Source organism: Passer montanus, unplaced genomic scaffold (genome assembly GCF_014805655.1).
Source record: "Passer montanus isolate IOZ18808 unplaced genomic scaffold, ASM1480565v1 scaffold8, whole genome shotgun sequence".
Classification (NCBI taxonomy): Eukaryota; Metazoa; Chordata; class Aves; order Passeriformes; family Passeridae; genus Passer; species Passer montanus.
Window position 1 is genome coordinate 11,183,849 of NW_024373256.1, and position 18,829 is coordinate 11,202,677.

Sequence of the window (18,829 nt, forward strand, 5' to 3'; positions counted from 1 at the left end):
GGAGATTTGAGAGGAGCTGAAGAACTCACCAGCTGGAACTTCACAGCACAGGGCAGCGAATCAAATAGAGCATAAATTAAATGATAGTGCAAATTAGTCTTGAAGTGTTTTTTGTTTTGAAGCCAGTCCAACCGTGTGGTGTTAAACTGGAGTTTACCAGGTGGGTTCACCAGCAAGGGAGCTGCAGAACCCAAGCGTAGTCCTATGAGTTTCCTAGCAGTAGTTTTATGTGCAGAATCTTATGCCATTGGGAAATAGAGGCTTTATGTCATCTGGTTGCATAAAGTTTGTTTCTATAGTCTTTTGTATCTATAAATGTGAAATTGGCAGCATGGGCAGTAATGATCTGCATCCTTGAAGATCCTGATGAAGAGAGGGACGAGGCAGCATCCGAAGCAGCACCTGGAGCCAAAGGGACATGGACATGCACAGAATGATTTCTGGCTTCCCTTTTCTGCTGGCCACAACTGTGATTTCCCCCTGCCTTGTTCTGTCTGCCTTTTCACTGTGTGAATCCACTTCTTTCCCAAGTCTATTAATGTTTAAAGTATCTTCCAAAAAATTAATCTTCTTCTCTTCTGACGTCTCATGCATGAGTCTGTTCCTGAGCCTGATTCTAAATTACAGTTGGGAAGTCGACAATGTTGTACTAATTTCTGCTTGTCTTATGAAAAGTGAAACATACTGGGTTAAATTTAGCAAGTTTGCATCCCCTGCAGCCATGATGACTGCATCTAGAAGGGACAGGATGGCTTCTCATCAAGTGGAGAAGGGCAAACTCTCTGTATAGGCACTCACTAGAACTTTGATTTTTAATTACTCATTTTTAAGCTTCTGCTGTGCTGAAGCTGCACAGTGCCCATGGAAACTTACCCAACCATGCACAGGCTGGTGCACAGGAGGTAGGACAGCTTGCCCAGTCTGTAGGTGACCTGGGTGGTGATGTGCTGGCGGCAGGAAGGACAGATTGTGGATGTTGGTTTGCTGGAGAAGATCCCTGCCACGATGATGGGAGGCTGGGGCACCAAATAAACTGAGCTCAGGAGGAGAGGAGAAGAGGCCAAATTAGAAGCACAGGAAATATTTTGCAAGTTATAAAGCCTAAATCGGGAGAATGTGGGTTCTTAACGTGGCATCTGTATTGTTATTGTTGGTTTCAGGTGTATTCCTAAGAAGCACTGTGCTGGTTCTGTGTATCCCAACACACTGCACCTAAACCAGCCAGTGTTTACTTGGATAAGGACACACACAGGGAATTGTCTGTGGGACACCCCCCAGGCAGGCAGTCCCACCACCCTCTGCTGGATCTGCTCTGACACTGAGGGTTTGTCTTCTGATATTTAAAATGATATCAAAATCCTTCTTCTCCCTGAAGAACAGATTTGAAGGAAAGTTGGGGAACTTTCTGGATCAACTTTTCAGTAGTTATGAGAAATTCATCAAAGCAGTTATTCTTACACATAAATGCCATCAAACAGCTGCTGGTGCTGTCCTCAGTTAGTCTCTAGCTCATGTTTTTGCAGTCTAGACTTGACTGTCATATTCCCTGAGGGGCACACCCCTTGTAGGTACATGAAGGATATTTTTTTCAGAAATGTTTTCAGTAAAAAAATATCATTTTAATGATCCTAAAACATGTTTAGGGTACAACTTCATACTGTAGCCTGAGGCAAAACTTGAGGAGTGGGAAGGTATCTGTTAGGATAAAGCATATTTGAGTTCAACTGCCTTCTGGTTTTAGGGATATTTAAAAATGTATGTCTTCTTTCCTCCTGTATGAGGTGTTACTGATTGTTCTTCAAAGCCTTTCCTCAGAAAATCCTTTGAGCTTCTCCACTTCATAAAGGTGACTAGAACAGGAACAGTGGCCTTAAAATGATGTGTTCTGAAAGCCCTGGCTTCTGGCCTTTTTGGTTTGGTTTGGTTTGTTTTTGTTGGTTTTTTTTCAAATGGGTACTTTTGTAGATTGGCTAATGCTGGAAAATCAGGTCTGAATCCCTTGTCTTGGTTTATCTTCTGACATTTCTGTGGAAATTTTCCAGCTTATGAGATTGTGATTGTGTCAGAAACCCCCACCCTCTGTGCTGGTGGTAAAAGCAAACCCATGTCCCTCCTGCAGCCCCAGGGCACCCCTGGGCTCACCTGGCTCCTCGATGATGGTGGTTTCTCTGTAGGAGTAAGGTGGGGGAGAAGGATACTCATAGCCCCCTGTGCAAAGGAAAACAGGGCAAAATGTGTGAGTGCCAACAGCTCCTGGCTCCCAAAATCCCCGTGGAGTGAGACAAGAGGGGCCTGCAGGGAGATCCAGCATGGGGAGAAACAGCCAGGAACTGAGTCTTGGGGTTTCAAAGCCAGAAGAGCTGCAGTGGCTGGCTGGTCTCACTTTTGTAAAAGCTGAGAAATCAGATAATTTCTTAGGAATGGCAGCAGCTCCATCATTCCATGATACTCAATCTTAATTTCAGGACTTCACAGATAAAGGACCCACAGCACTTCTACCTTCAGTGGTAATTACCCTTACTATTTAGTATTTAGAGCCTTTTTACTAGTTTAAACTTTATCAGCTTTCAACAAAGACATTTCACCCCACTCTGTTCTAGAAAGAAAAATAAAAAGTTAAAATATCTTTTTCCTTTTGCTTTGGGAGAAGGGGAGCTGGTGACTAAGACACCTCAAGCTTTTCAGTTCTTTTGCTAATCTTTCAAATTAAGAATGCAATCAGCCTACCTGAGGTGAAATAAATGACTGTATTAAAAAAATACATTCATTAATACATTCAAAATAAATCCATGTAAAAAGCTTTACAGCCAGCTGGGGGGATGTGGTACCTAGCACAGGGCTGCTCTGGGGCAGGAGGACAGTCCCTAAGGGAAATCTTGGCTGGACAGCACTGGAGAAACCCTCAGCCCTGAGCTGGGAGTCCAGCCTGTGCTCAAGATTTTCACAAACCATGTGGGTGCAACCAGGGAATGAGCACACAGGGATACAAATGGGATATAAACCCAGAATTTTCCAGACTGGGGTAAAATACAGTGGCAAAGGTGGAATAAATGTTAGCAATATTTACTTGAATGGCTTGCCAGAAGTGGTAGAGATTTGCAATGGCATTTGGGTTTCGTGGTGGTGGGCTGGTGCTTAGTTTTTGGTTTTGAAGACTTTTCAGTTTGGTTTTTAGTTTGGTTTTTAGGGGGTGTTACTTGTAGGGGGGAAAATTGTAAAAAAATTCAAACTGAAATAATTTCCTTCTGATTTAGAAAAGGAATGTGCTTAGTGCAAGTGAGTTCCCACACAAGGACAAGACCCTGCAGCTCAGTGCTGGGTGTGGGCAGTGCCTGTGCCTTGCCCGAGTGGCTCCAAGTGAGACTCCCTCTCCACAGCCTGTTGCAAGCTCTGCTGAGCTTAGAAAGAGGCCAGAGAGATCTTTGAGGACAAAAATATTTACAGAGAGAGCTGATCAGAGTGAGGTGCTCTGAAAATGAGTCAGGTTTGGAGGCCCACGGCTGACACATCCAGCTGTTAGTTACTGCCTGATCTCACTTTTGGGTTTTTTCTCCAGCCCTGTCCAGTAAATGGCAATTTCCTCAGCAGCAGGAAGGTAACACAGGTACAATCACTGAGGATGGGGAGTGCTGTGAGGTGCTTGTGTAGTGTGAGAGCAGTGCCTGTGTCCAGAAGGAAAAGCCCACCCAGGAGAGCAGCAGCTCCTGGCACCCTCCTGCAGCCCTGGAGCTGAATTGTCAGCACTGCCAGTGGGGCATTCATCCCTGCAGAGCCTGGGGAGGGCAGCTGGGCCAGCAGGGATGGTGGGAAAAGCCTGAACTCTGCAAAACTAATGACAATTAAAGCAGGACAGAGCCCATCCACGTACAGACTTTGCTGGCTGAAGACTTGCACGCTAGGAATATGAAGTTATTGTAGCGATACAGCTACAATAAAGCACGTGGATTAAAAAAAATTAAATAAATCAACAAAAAATTATTATTAATAATAATAATTATTAATAATAAATAATTATTATAGTGGATGCTGAGAATTTTAAACATTTTAATGATGTTTCTATGAGGAGATCCCATCCCAGCCCGGGGTTTACATGCTGGCACAGATTTTCTAAACCCATCACATCCTGGCAGGGGTCCCAGATGTGCTGGGTGATGTGCTGGAAACCAACCCCCAGCGAGCCCCTGGCAGCCCCTGGAGCCCCTGGAGCCCCGGACCCCCGCTCACCGTCCTGGCCCAGCGGCGGGGCCGAGGGCTCGGGCCGCTGCGGCTCGTACATCACCATGGGCACCTGCGGCCGCTGCTTCTCCCCGGACATCTCTGCGCCTCACCTGCCGAAAGAAGGGCAAAATAAATCCTTCCCTGCGTGGCTCTCCCTGCCCTGGGCTTGCCAGGGCTTCTGTAGCTGCTGCTTCTCACGCTCGGGTGTGCTCAGAGGGAAATGAGCAGTTCTCACACTGGTTTTTTGTAGGGTGGAGAGCAGTCAGGTCCTGTCGCGCTTCATGGTGAGGAAGGTGGAGGGCAGAAAATACCATCTTAGTAAAAGAAATGCCGGTATTTCTTTGTGCTGGGAAGCTAAAGATGTTTCCCCAGAAAACACTATTCAAAGTGTGCAGACTCGGGACTGAAAGAGTTAATTGTGCAATTTTTTTTATTTTTTAATTTTTTTTTTTTTCCTATGGGTTTTCAAAATAAACAGATAAAGGAAGAGCCCACTTGGAGCCCCAGTGAAAAACCTTCCCGTGTGATTGAGTCAGTGTAATCAGCGCAATTCGGATCTGTCTTTCTTCGCGTTATTGTGCAAACTTATCAGCGTTGTTATCGTGGCCAGATTTGTCCTGTGAAACTGTTGTCTCATCGGTAGGTGACAGGCTTTTGTTGGGAAACATCCTTATTATGGGTGACTGCGCTGCCTGAGGCCCCGAGCAAGATGAGGCCACAAAATGTGTGTTTTGCAGGGGCTGGCAGGAGCTGATCCTCGCGGGAGGAAGAGCCCAGGATGGGGATGTGTGTTTGTACCACTGCCCGTGCAAAGGCGATAATTATTCCTAGCTGCCCCTCGAACCGGCATTAACTGATTGATTTCCTGCCGACATTTACTGGGGGAGTCCTTTGCAGAAGAAAGGGACAGCCTTTTTGCACAGGTTTTGGGGGGAAAGGGAAGTTTTTGGGAAAAAAGGAGCACAGATGCACAAACTGCCCGAATGTGTGAGGTCAAAGAAAAGCAGCAGAGGAATTGCTGGGGGAGGCAGGATGGCCCAAACAAGTCTGTTTGCAAGGGGTGTTGAGGGGGAGGACAAAAGAGGGAGGATCAGTAGTGCTGAGTTAAAGCATCAGTCCCTCAGGGAGAAAAAAAAAAAAGGAATTTGAAAATATCACCAGGGAAGATGTGTTGTAATTTTCACAAATCTGGATGAACGTCAGGTGATATGAAAAATGGTAGCAGAATGAATCATTGAGGGAATAGGATGGCGTGGAATAAAAATCGGAAATACAGCTTTGGCCATGTTAAAGCCGAAAATACCAAAGGAAATTGAAAATACATGGATTGGAGAGGATGGCTGGAGAAAGGTACATCTCTGTAATTGTTATAAAGGAGCTAAACCAGGGGATTGGGAATGGCAGAGGTGTTAACAGGCCATTGCAGAAGATTCATGAGGATCCCACTGAGAAGAAAAAAGATGAGTCAAGAGAATTTGGGCAGGATGGAGCTGTGAGAAGCAAGGGAGAAGAAATGGAGTTTGTCAGTAGTGACTGTGGGCCAGGAGTGAGGTGATAGATGATGTTACATTAGCTGGTGTTGGCCAAGAGCTGCTTCCCTGGGACAGGGATTAGTGGGGAAAATTACAGGGAGTCTCCAAGTTTTTGTGTTATTCCTATCTTGCTGCAGTAAACACTGGGTGGTTCCATTTGGGTGACACTTCTGCAGAACCCATCTCGCTGCGAAACAGGAAAAAGAGGAAAGAGCTTTTGAATTCCATCCAGTGCCTGTAAGGCCAGGCAGGCGCCTGCAAGAGGCAGGGGTAGGAGGCAATAATGATGGCTAACAGTGAGAACTTGCCGAGGTACCTGCAAGCACACTCTGACTAATCCCGGCCCCGCCCGGGAGGGATCGGGATAGCATCACCGGCGAATGTGCAGGACACGAGGGGCAAGGGGAATCAGCAGAGAGGGAATGGTGTGGGATGCCGGGTTTGTGTTGGATCTGTTGGAGCACGGGAGCTGCGGGCTGAGGCTGATAAAGTCTGAATTCTCTCCCTTTGGGTGCCTTGCTCCGCCTGCAGCGGCTGTGTGCGCTGGGATGGGGGGGATGCCCCAGGGCTGGGAGGGCTCAGCTCCAGGGGCTCGGGTACCCTCTGGGCCTCAATGCTGAGCGTCCAGAGGGCCAGAAAAGGCATTTTCTAGGGGTGTTTATGCAGCTCTGCAGACCCTTTAATCTGGCCTAGGGGCGCTCACTCTCAGCTCTTGGCTCCAGCCCTGAGTGAGGTGCACACTCAGCCTTTAGGGCTCTGACCCCCAAACCTGCAGGTGTTGTTGCCATAAATTAGAGCAAGCCATTCCCCTCTTTTTCAGATGTTGGAGAGGAAGACAGGGTAGAGAAGAGTGTGAGTAGCCCCGGAGGAAAAGCTCATAAGGAGAAATATCAGGAAGCAGTTCCTGAAGAGCAGAAAAATGCCCTGTAAGCTTGCCTGCAGTGACAGCCAGGAGGGTCACAAGGAATGGCTCAGGAGTGATGTGAGCTGTCCTCTGCAGTCATCCTGAGCAAACAGAGCAAGGGCAGAGCTCCTGGGGCTCTCCCGGGGTGGGCTGGGTTTGTCCAGGCAGATTGGCTCAACTACAGCAAACTGCTTGATTTGCAGGATGAACTGCATAGTCCCAGGGGCATTGAAACAATTCCCTGTCTTCTCTCAAGTTTTAGTCTCGTCTACACATGGATATAAACCGGTTTGCACGGGAAAATAGAGCTGTTTTGAAGTCCTGTGGAAATCAGTATTTAAAACAAGAAGTAAATCACACCCTGAGGCACATGCACAAGGAGCCAGCTCAGTGCAAGCAGGCACTGATCTCTCCTTTCTGCTCCAGGGAGAGACCCCAGGCAAGGGTGGGCAGGCAGTTTCCATCATCTTCCTCTGACTTGCTCCAGGACCTTGTGTTTGGGTGTGCAGAGCAGCCTGGGGCTGGCAAGCAAAGCTGCTGAGCTGTGAAATTCCAGGGCACAGCCCCACTCTGCCCTCCCACCCACAGCTCTGCACCTCGTCCCTCCTGAAGGTCCCTGCTGGCTGATAACCCCACAGGTGGGGGTCATTCGAAGTCATCTCCGCTTGGAAAGGCATTTCAAGTGAAAACCAAAGTTCCCTGCAGTACTAATGCTTCTTCCAGGTTCATGCCTGGCTCTCAAGCATGGCATCTCAGCAAGCAGTGACTTTATAAGAACTGCTTGATCTCCTTTCCAGCCTCATCTGCTGTCAGTGTGGGATTTGTCATTCAGTGAGGGTGTGCTCAGAGACGGAAAAAAGAGAACAGGAATTTGGGAGGAAACTCTAAGATTCGGGTGTTTGAAGAATATAGGGTATTAGATTAAAAATTTTGGTATTTTGGAAGGTTTGCATTAAAACATTATGTAAATTATCTCCACATCTCATGGACACATGGAGGAATAGCAGTTTTCTCCAGTGGCCTGTTGGCTTCTAGGACACTGGCCCAAAGGCTCTCAGGCTTTTGCTGCAATGTGTTCTGGTTCTCCTGTCACTCTAGTTTAATGTTTTCCTGGGCATTTAGCCCTTCCAGCTGTGTTTATGAGGCAATTTAAATTTCTGATATTTTGAAGAGTGGCCATAAAATGCCATTGCTGGCATGAAATTGCATCTAGGACTTGAACAATATCAAGAGCCTGTTTCACTTGATTGAAGCAGTTAATTCCAGTTTTTGCCTAGCAATGAAACACTGAATTCCTCAGTGGAGAGATCTTTTCCCTTTAGTCCAGAGTTGGTCATTTCAGGTAACATTCACAATGTGCTGAGAGTTTTCAGATGTTCAAAAAGGAATTGTTCCAGCTCTAATACAGACAAACATAATTGGGTAGCAGCACTCAGGTATTTGCCTATTCTTGTGCTTAAATAGAAGCTAAAAGAGAGGAGTGCTGGCAGCAAATGAGAAGCTGGACTTTAGAAAGTATTCATTATATCTGGAGTAGACAACCTTTTCAAGGAGATGAAGAATGCTCTGCCAATTCCACATTCTTTACTCATGAAATTAATTTTTAAATATCACAATTACTCTGGCTTTTAAGCCTGAATCAGGTTACCAGCCTAATCAAAAGGAGAGGATGTAGCTGAGGGGGACTGACTGAAAATGCACCCTATTTCCTCTTGCAAACTCTTCACCTGCTTCCCTTTTCTTGTCTCTTGAGTGCCTTGGCTCACTCCACTCACAAGGCTCTGGAAAGGCAGGCACTGCCTGGGTTTTCCTGTCCCACATCAGATGTTTGTGTTGGGTTAGTCCTTCATGAAGGGAGCCCTGGTCTATAATTCAGTGCATTTACTGGTGCTCTCACTGTAGAGCCATTCAAAACACTGTAAGCTTTCACAAACCTTCTAGTCTGGAATTATTAACAGCAGTTTCTTGCTGTGTGCTGCTGTGCCAGCATCATGCTTTTACAGAAAACCTTCTCCCAGGAAACAGCCCAGGGAACATCCCTGTCCCTTTGCAGCCTTCCCTTCACAGGACTAAGCAAGGTTTGAGTCCCTTTCATTTCTGTACAGTGAATTCATCCTTCTTCCCCACGAGTGGTCAGTGACCTCTGTCCTCAGCCTAGGGAATGGTATGAATGTCATCTTATATTTAATGGAAAAGTTGTCTGCAGAATAATCCAGCAGCACTAATTTCCTTTTCCCAGCCACCTCACGCTGGTGGTTTGTATTTAAGTTGTCATTAACCAGCAGCAGGTCTTTCTCCTCCAATGTCATTCTGTACTAATGAACTCCCAGCTTGCAGCTGGAATTTTGGGTAGTTTTTTAAGTGGGCTGCTTTGTCGCATTGTAATGCTCACAAATACTGCCACAGCAGGTCTCTAACTTTTCTTATTCCACGTAATAGATTTTCTGCTTCCATAATTTGTTTCTTAAGTCATACATTTTATTAGCCACTCCTATATTTCTGCCAAGGTTATTAATTAAAATACTGAATAAGATCCATCACTGCTTTCTGTGCTAACCTTTGATTCAAACCAGGTTTATCTATTAAACCTTGTTCCTTAATTTACTGTTTGAAGTATAATCCCTTGTTCCCTTGAGATGACCATCTTGATTCCCATTTAAAGGGCACTTGCTGTGGAGGGTGAGCACAGCTGAGCCCTGGGATTGCATTAGAACTGGTCCCACCCTAATTACCATTCCAAAAATAGAGTAATAGCCACCAAAGGGAAATATTGTCCAGTGGTTTGTGCATTAACCTGGACTGGGGGAAAAAAATGGGCTCAGTTCCTGTTCTGCCACAATGACGTTTAACAGTTAATTAATCTTGGTTTTCCTTAGCTCTGTTGTGGACAGAAATATTGTTCTGGGGAGATACTACATCAGTTCTGCTGTGACATGGTCACATTTGGTTATGCCTTACAGCTGGACCAAAGAGAAGATGGGAAATGCTGAGTTTAGATTCAGCCTTTGTCCTCTATGAACACAATTTTTTCTTTCACATTCCCTTTAGCTTTCAAAATTGAAGGCAGCCTTACACAGTTGTTCCCAGCACTTAATCATTACTTTAAAAATTGATGTTTGCCAACTTTTAATTTAATTCCTGTATAGATGAACATTCCCTCACCAACAGCATTGACTCATGGGTAGGCAGCATTTCATTTACACTCTTTTAAAAATAAAGTCCATAACTTGTCCTTCAAACGAAAGCTGATAGAGCAGCTCAAGTAATGTGTCCTACAGCACCTGGAGCTGGTTTAGCAACTCTTTAAAAGTTATTATGAATAAATCCACTCAAACCAAGCAGGTATGTGCCCTGCTTTTAGGTGTGAGCTATGGTGCATTAGTTTGAATTTCTATCCTAATTACAGCTCATTTCCACCTTCTCAGAAAGCTCCTTTTCCTCTCTTCCATCCCTGATCTGTTCTAGGGAAAAGAGAAAATATCCTGAGAAAAATCTTTGCCCCTGGATTTTAGGACCAAGAGAGAGGCTTGCAGATCCTCAGAGCTTGCCAATTGAATGAGGAGAAGTTGACAGTGACAGCAGAGAGCCAGAGCTGCCACAGTCCCACAGTCCCCGAGCTCACTCTGTGCCCTCCCTTTCTCTGCTCCCCGAGGAGCAAACACAGCCTTGACCCCAGGAGGTTTGAGTCTCTTACCTTTCTGCAGCTCTGGCACACCCGGGAGCAGGAAAGCTTCAGAAGGGGATCACAGCCATGCCTGTGCCCCACTGTGCGTGGGGACAGAGGCACAGCTGGGCAGGGACACGGCCCGGCTCTGCCGTGACACCCGAGCAGCACAGGCTGTAATTAGCCCGCTTTGTCACAGCCCGGCTCGGCTCTGTCACACCTGGAATGCTGCGGGACTGGCTCGCACCAGAGGTTGTTTTTGTCGCTTGGTTTTGTTCCCAGTATCCCAGAAATTCTCCTTTGTGCTAAGCTGAATGCTAAGGGAGATGATGAGAAGCAGCACAGGAATAACTGGAGGGAATGGAGAGAAACGTGTGTATCCTCACCCACTGTGCTTCTCTGTGAGAAAAGGATGAGAAACCACAGGTACAGGTGTATCTGGGGCTCTGATATTTTATCACTGAGATCAGTGATCACTTTAAATTTCTGACCAATTAGGTGTGCTTAGATCACCAAAGATCTCAGTGCAGGTGGGTAACTATTGATATTTCAGCTGGGATCTTCTTGGTAACCAGGCCTGTGGCTGAGCTGGATTTTTGTTAAATAGATGCTTTGTGGTGGGTTGCCAGATGCCCACCCAGATGCTCCTGTTCTCCTCTTCAACAGTGAAAATAACATGGAAATATTCTTCAGGTGAGATGAAATCGCATGCCAATCACCATCCCAGGCAAAACAGACTTGGAGAAAACGAACTGAATTTACTGCCAATTAAAATATATTGGCAAGGCAAGAAACAGACAAAACCATCTCCCTCAGATGCCCCACATTTGGCACCTCCAAGTATAACAGTGGCCCTGTGACCCTCTCAGTAAGAATTGTTTTTGTTCATCTGAACCTCCTGCAGAACTGTTTTGCACAAAGTTCTTCCTCCACAGCAGGAGCCCATTCCCAGAGCTTCCCACAAGGATGGAGCAGGATGCCCAGGGTTTGTCTGGCAGACTCACATCTCCAGCACAGAACAGGCTGCTGGTTCAGCTCCTGGGCAAAATCTTCTCTAAGAAAGGGCTGCAGCAGTGCAGGAAGCCCCTGAGCTTGGAAAGCCAGGATTCCACAATAATTAGCAAAATAGAATTTTATATTTCCCAGTGCAGCCATGGGAAAAGGAAGAAGGGAGGGAATTGTTGTGCACTCCAAGTTTTCATGCCCCTTTTGTCACCACAACTTGCAAACTCTGGAAACAGATTATTTGTTGTTGTTAATGGATGTTTTGGTGGGTTTGGACGCTGTTAATGGTGACAGCACATCACCTGCCTCTCCTCCAGACATGAAGGACACGTACAGGGCACTTACTCAGGTTTGCTTCACTGCCAAAGTGGAGGCTCAGCACTCAGGGCTCGACACACATCATCAGAGCAGCTGCAGACTCACCTCTCAAGAGTCACATCTCCAGGCTAAACTAAAGTATGAAAGAATGGCTGACACTAGCTGTGGCTGATCCCATTTCTGCCTTTCAAATCCTTGCTTTTTCACAGGTTTCTTGTGTGATTTTGGGCAAGTTATTCACTCCTCTGTGTTGTCTTCATGTAAAGAAAAATAATAGACTGCAATAAATCAGTTTCAATATAAATGTTAAGATGCTGCATTATTGAAACTCAAACTCTTTGTGGACTTAATTTTGACAGTATTTTCTTTGGAAAGCCACTGCATGTTCATATTGCAATATACTATTTCTTATAGAGGTGCTTTAAGGTCTAGAGAAAACACTGTGGAAGAAAAAAAAAAAAGGGGGAAGTGAGTGTCAACATAGTAATATCTGTAGAAAAAAAAGGGTTTAAGGATAGTCCTTTTATATATAAATATATCAGGAAAAGGGGCCATTGCTTAGGGGATGGTTGTCTTTCCTTGTCCTTGAACAGCAGAGGAGAAGTGATGGAACCACGAGTGCACCCTGAAGTACTCGTGCACAAAAATTCTGGCTGTGATGCAGGATAGCTTCAGTGCCTCAATATTTACAGCAGCTTTAATGCACTCAGCTGGCCCTGGGCAAGGCCCTGCCCACCTGCAGCCCCAGTGGCCCTGGTGCCCTGTCAGCTCCAGCCTCTGCTGCAGCTGGGCTGGGGGTACAAAGACCCCCCTGCTCCTCCAGACTGCTTCTGTCCCTCATGCTGCCCTGCCAGTGACTCCCAGCCTGTGGGGGAAGTCGGTGGCTCTAAACTTTGGTTTACACGTGTAAACTGGCTTTGTTTCCCAACCTTAATTACTGTGCTTGCTCTAGGAGAAACAGTGTGGTGCTTGGGAGGAGAGAGATGGTATCAGCCCCCTGAATGTCGTGTATGCTATCAGGGACAAACAAGGTGCAATAATCATTGTAAATTAGTCCATCAAGTGATGACTGCTTTTCCTATCCTTGTAAAAAATAGCCACCTGCTGCATCTAGGAGCTGTTCACTGTTATTGGTGGTTTCTTTCCCATTTTTGCTTACGGTTTCTCATAGGATGGGAGTACTGGATTCAAGAATTTTATGTGGTTTTTTTTTCCTGCATAAAGTTTGTAGCCCTGTTTCTTTCTGTGGATGTTGTAACTGTGGAGTTAAGATCAGAAGGATCTTCGTGTGAGATAAAGACTGTCAATTCTCACCTGGGGATTTCTGCAGAGCACTGCTGGATTTCAAGCCCTACGTGCCCCAGGTAGGGGCAGCTGTCCCTGGGGAAGCTCTGGGAGGTTTGGAACCTGGCCTGGGACAGGACAGAGCACCCATCAGAGCAGTGAACAGGTCTTGTTCACCCCCCTGTGCAGGTGGAATGGGGCACAAAGGAGATTTTTGTGGCTCTCCACTGACTTTAGGGGGGCCTCAGACAAGTGGCTCATGACTTTTAGGAGGAGAGCTGTGCCCCTGACTTGTAGGTGGGTGAAACTGAGATTTAATTCTCTCTTTGACTCTATTAAATAGTTCATATGTTCTTTGAAGTGAGATTGCCTCTTGCTTGCTCTTTTGTGTTCAGGTCTAACCCAGCTGACTGCAACCTCTGTTAAAGCATGACAAAAATCAAGCTGAATTGAGATCTTATTAGAGATAACTCATATTTTGATATGGTTTCTCTGCTACTGGAAAACTAACAATGGGTACAGGTCCTTTGCTAATAAAGCTTGGAGAAAGATCTGAACCATTTTTTTAACTACAGAAAGCAGAGCCCTTGTGCATTTCCCCCCTGTTTACACCAGCAGGTATTTGTGTGCAGCCAGTGGGATCTGGAGCTGTGTTTTGTAATTCAGGAAATTCAGTGTCTGTGAATATCCCTGCTATTGTCTGCCATAAATACAGTGCAGGGGGGAAGAATTCCCTTCCCAGGTAAAATGCTAGTTCACTACAGGTGAACCCAGCTCCTCCTGGCTGGAACTCACCTGTCCTGCTCAGTATCTGAATGCAGCATTTTGTTGGAACACTGATTGCACAAGAAGGGTAAGAGTGACTCAAATATGAAACACCATTCTTCTCTGATAAGATCTGGAGATGAGTCGCTTTCATGTGCAAAGTAAATATTTGGGTGACACGTGGCACAAGCTTAAAGCAGAAACCACCTCTGTGCAATGCTTTCCACACGAAAAATTATATCCAGTATGACAAATTGGACACTGGCTTTTTCTGCTAATTTGCTTACTGAAATAAGATGTAGAAAGAGCACCAACAGCACATCATGCAGGAATCTGAAAAGTCACTGTACCCTCTGCAACTCATCTGATCTGAGCCCTCAGCCATTAGCTAGTTTTGTTAACAGCACAACAGGCATAGGTTTTCCCTTTTCTTTTTGTTCCTTTTAAAATAACAGCTTTAAAAGCTCTGAGCTTGGTGTCAGAAAGATGGTTATACATCCATGTAGTCTTACTCATTGCTGATGTGAGGCAGAAAGCACTTAACAGTTTAATTCAAAATTAATCATTGAATCAAAGAAAGATGAGTGAATGCCCCTCTTGGTTTGCAAGGAATACCTTCATGAAAAGTATTTTATTGTTTTTTTTTTTTTTTGGATTTTGAAAAAAAATCCACAATCCTAACTTGGTATTTGAAAAGTTTTGAAACAACACATGGGAAAAGTCAGTGAGAACATTTCAAAATTAATTCATTTTTTAAAAATTTTGCCGTTTTTTACCACCGTGGCTGTTAATGGTTTTCAAGGGGCGACTGTCCTGTTAGGTGAGAAGCCCTTGCACTCACAACAAATTCTAATTTGATGCAAACACATCCCTGCCACTGACAGAAATTCTTGTGCTTCCAGCCTGGAGCAGAGTGGCTTGGGCAGGGCAGGCAGAGCTGCAGGGAGCTGGAGGTCACTGCTGAGCCCTTGGTGCCTGGGAGTGATGGAGCACAGTGTGAAACCCAGAGCAGACACCTTCCTACAGCAGTGGAATTGCATCTCCTGCTTATTATCACACCTTAACAATTGCCAGAGCCAGAACCGTGAAGGATTAGACTCACAGACTGGGAAAAAAAAAAAAAAAAAAGGGAATTGTGAAATTTCATGCAGGGAGAACAAAGCCTGCTCCTCTGACTTGACTGTGGTGCTGACAGTGCTGATTATACAGTTGGGCTGTGCTTGGCATGTCCAAGAGGTGTCACATTTTCTGCTTGAATTAAAGGGATTTCAGGCTTTTCTAACAATGGGAATCAGCAGGATTGCCACCTACATGATGCACATGACACAAAAACACCTTATAGATCATCATGCTGATCTGGGAAGGAAGAGGAGTGGACCCTTAACCTTCAGGGTCATTTGGGAAGTTCCTTATCCACATCCAGGTAATTATCTTCAGTGGTGAGGACTGAGATGCTGGAAAGAACTGACCAGCAGAGCTGGCTTGCAAGTCTGGGATGTTTCTGATGTAAGAAACAGAGTGTGGTCAGATGCCTGAATTATTGTCTAATTGCACGCTTTGGCGCACCACAGGAATAAGCATCTCAGGATTCCTGCTGTCCCTAGAACTCTTATTTTATTTTAATTATACGAGTGGACAACGTGGAAAGGAGATTGAACACAGTTTAAAAAGGCCAAGATATGACTGTGCTGACTTTGCACAGGCTTTGCAAAGACTTGTTGCAAGTGCAATCCAAATGCTTTAAAAGCTGCTTCCCCCAGGGAATCCTGCTGTACACAGAGGGGCGAGTGCACTCCTGTCTTGCACCACAAGGTCCAAGGATGCAAAAGGCACAAAACCACAGACTGCCAGTGCCCGAGCCTCTCATCAGAGGGGCTGCAATTCCTGCAGCCAGGAGGAGCCTGAGCCAAGGGAGTTCAGGTTCAGCCTGGGGAGGCTCCCGAAGGCTCTGGAGTGCTCTAATTAACGGGGGCAGTAATGAACCTTAGTCCCTGCATGGGGCCCTGCACTGGCAAATGCAGCCTTTTGTTAATTTTGAGCATCCATGCTTCATGAGTTTAGATGGACATTTTCAGTTTGGTTTGGTTTTTTAGGTCTCTGATTCCTAAGTTTCATTTTAGGTGGCCCTGTGAAGAGCAGGGAGCTGGATTTGATGATCCTTATAGGTCACTTCCAACCTGCAATATTCTGTGTCAGCTTCTGGAAGCAAACAAAATTATCTGAAAATTATGGGTTTTTTTTTTCTTTTTCTTTCCAAGAGAATTAAATTTAAATCTTGAACACCTGGACCGTCCTTCAATTTCCTCACTTGAAAGAAGCAGCAGGTTAGAGCATCATTCCTGTAAGAGAAAGGATGGAAAGAGCTCAGCACAGCTGCTGTTAGCTGTGGCAGGTTAGTGGCTGAATTACTGCCATGATCAAAGATACAAATCCCAGCCAGTAAATCCCTAGAAATGCAAAGTGTTCTTGGAATTTCCATGCTGAGAGTTTCTTGGAAGGTTACTTCACCTGCCTGTTAGGTAAAGAATGACATTTTAAAAGAGAACATATATTCCTCTTTTACAGTTCATAATCATGTCTTTTCTTAGCTCTTTCCCTTGATTGAACTTCTAGAGCACTTAACAAAAAACCTGCCAGAAAAGAGGTTCCACTTAGGGAGAGCAGCATTCCCTGTGCTCTGACTTGCACAAAGGACAAAGCAGCTTTTCTGTGTGCCTGGTGTCTTGATGAAGATGCTGCTGGCCAAAGAGTAATTTACACAAGTTACATGCAAATTTAACTATATACAACTTCAGTTGTTGAGATTGTGACTGTGATATGTAGAAAACAATGTCATAATCAAAAAGTAAAATGCACATTAGTGTTCCATTAGCAAGTGGAACCAATATTGTATTAAGATGGAAAACTTTGGTTGGAATTGCACAGAGAGCCCAGCACTCGGTGTGCAGGAGTGGATTCCAGCCCGGGAGCACTCACGGCTTTGTCCGGGGTTGGTGAGAGGCTGCTGCCCTCTGCAGCCTGCAGAGCTCCGTGACTGTGGCACCGACAGAACCAGGACACCTCTGTCCCATCTGCTTCTTGCTTTTAGAAGCCTCAGGTTAGAATGTACTCGTATTTGATATCCCAAAATATCTGCTTCCAAGTAGTTTTACAGGGTATTTAACAAAATTAGGGAATTACAAAAGCAAACAAGTAATGAAAAACCCAGAGCCATCTACTTAGATCTTTTTATCATCTAGTCCATCAGAAATAAACCAAGAAATAGTATTGCCTATTAATGGTCACTCACAAGGTCTGTAGCCCAGTATCTCATCTCTTGCATGAAGATTACAGCTTAAAAGCAATGAATCCTTTCCCTCACTAAGTTCAAAGTAGGCCACTCAAAGATCTGTGTGGGGACAGGATAATGGGATTTTCTTCTGTAGCTGAAGTTGGGGCCAGAACCTGCAGTCGTCCATAATCCCTTCCTCACAGTTTAGGCACCTTTAAAGTTATTTTTGGACTTGCTCCAGGAGCATCTCATATGTGAATGACCCTGTTGCTGAGCCTTGAGCAGCAGCTGAGGTATCAAGACCTTACTAATTAAAATGATCCCTTCTACTTCATATGCAGTGCTTTCCTTGATGGAAACTAAGATGCAGCAGGAAGTCAGTCTTGTGGCTGGAACAATTCTCTGAAGCTTGTCCAGCAATGTCCAAATGTTTATCAGTCTGTGTCTGAAACTATGTCAAGAGGGACTTGCAGAGAGTTAAAGGTGTGCACAAGCAGTACAGGAGATCAGGGAGGGAATTATCCTGAAATCAGCTGTAAGCAGGATGATTGTTAAGGTACTTACTGTACTGTAGAACTTGCCTAATGCTCTCCTGTCAGGCTGTGAAACCACATCTTTATGTTGGGGTATGTCCCCTCTAATTTACAAGTCAGTTTTGCTCAGTTTAAAGCCATTTTCTGCTATTTCTGGTTTCAGTTCCAAAAAACTGCTGAAATTCCACCCTTTTTAATGCAGTCCTTGTGTGGATTGTCCTGGCTATGTGTGTGAGCCTGTGCAGAAAGAAAAAAGAATAAGACAAAAGAATACATCAAAGAAAGAGTTATTGTGCTCTAAACTCCTTGGGTTGTTCTTGTGGAAGGTCCTTAAATCCTGACCCAAGAAGATGGGATAACTCCAGCAGAGCACATCCAAGGCTAATTTGTGTGAGTGCTGTCAGGAGGCACTGTGGGAGATGATGACTTTGTGCCAGCACAGGGTATCTTGAGCACCAGCCGAGTGCTTCACTTGTGAGTTTGGCTTAGTTTTGAAGTGTCTCAAGCTCTGTAATGCCATTTTTAATTTTTAAGTGGCTTTGAGTATGTTAGTTGAAAGAGAAGATACAGAGAACTCCTTCAGCACAAAACTCTGACATGGATCACTGTATTTTACTGGTTTCAGGAAGATTTCACTGCTGCACTTGAGGTGCTCTATTTGCTTCTCAGATATTTTGCCAGGCAAGATGCCCAATGATTATGTAGTGAAAGATCAAGAGACACACTGGTGCTCCTAACCAAGTGATTTCACTTTCAGAGCATGAGGAACTCATGCAAGTGACAGGTCAGAGAGCAGATTAATTTGAACACAGTGTGCTTCTCTTGAGCAGCCCTGCTTGGAGTGGAAGTGTTACTTCTCAAAAAATAATAATTAAACAAGAGTGAGTTAGATTATGTACCTCTGGATATGCTTTGCACTGCTTTGTCTCTCATTAACTCTTGCAAAATTACTGGTCAGAGAAATATATTATAACACATCTGTTTCGTGGTGCCTCTATCAATTAGGAGCAATGACATTATGCAAGAAATTAAAAGATGATAAAACCTTTCATGGCTGAACCTAGTCTTTTTCCTTGACCCCTTTTATCCTGGCATCCACTTCATTTTATTTCTCAGAAAAGGGTCAAGTCACTGACTAATTGATCAGCCAGTGGCATCACTGTGAAATACAGAAATTTTTCTGCAGAGCAAATGGAATATTTCTCTTGCTGCGCTGTTGGTTGAGAGCTGCCCTCAGTGGCTCATGGTAAAAGGGCTCAGTTTCCTGGAGCAGTCAGACAGACCAGTGCATTAAGAAGCTCAGAAATACTATTTTTATTTTCCTTTTTTGTCTGT

The 18,829-nt window shown here is 45.0% G+C and overlaps 1 protein-coding gene across 1 annotated transcript; it reads right to left on the minus strand.

Moving 5' to 3' along the window:
* Positions 1 to 293: 293 nt before the first annotated feature.
* Positions 294 to 10,541, minus strand: LITAFD (LITAF domain containing). The gene is made up of 5 exons (XM_039732434.1): positions 10,349 to 10,541; positions 4,225 to 4,328; positions 2,143 to 2,208; positions 874 to 1,033; positions 294 to 402 (listed from the first exon to the last, which is right to left on the minus strand). Exons 2-5 carry the CDS (start codon positions 4,313 to 4,315, stop codon positions 294 to 296), a joined length of 426 nt encoding a protein of 141 aa, XP_039588368.1. The 5' UTR covers positions 4,316 to 4,328; positions 10,349 to 10,541.
* Positions 10,542 to 18,829: the final 8,288 nt, after the last annotated feature.

What these genes read in the sequence shown, in the direction of transcription:
- LITAFD (XM_039732434.1), bottom strand. Translation starts at nt 4,315, where the DNA reads ATGTCCGGGGAGAAGCAGCGGCCGCAGGTGCCCATGGTGATGTACGAG. An exon ending in CCCGCCGCTGGGCCAGGACG is followed by an intron (nt 2,209 to 4,224) that starts GTGAGCGGGGGT and finishes TCCTTTGCACAG; the next exon opens with GGGGCTATGAGTATCCTTCT. An exon ending in CACCATCATCGAGGAGCCAG is followed by an intron (nt 1,034 to 2,142) that starts GTGAGCCCAGGG and finishes TCCTGAGCTCAG; the next exon opens with TTTATTTGGTGCCCCAGCCT.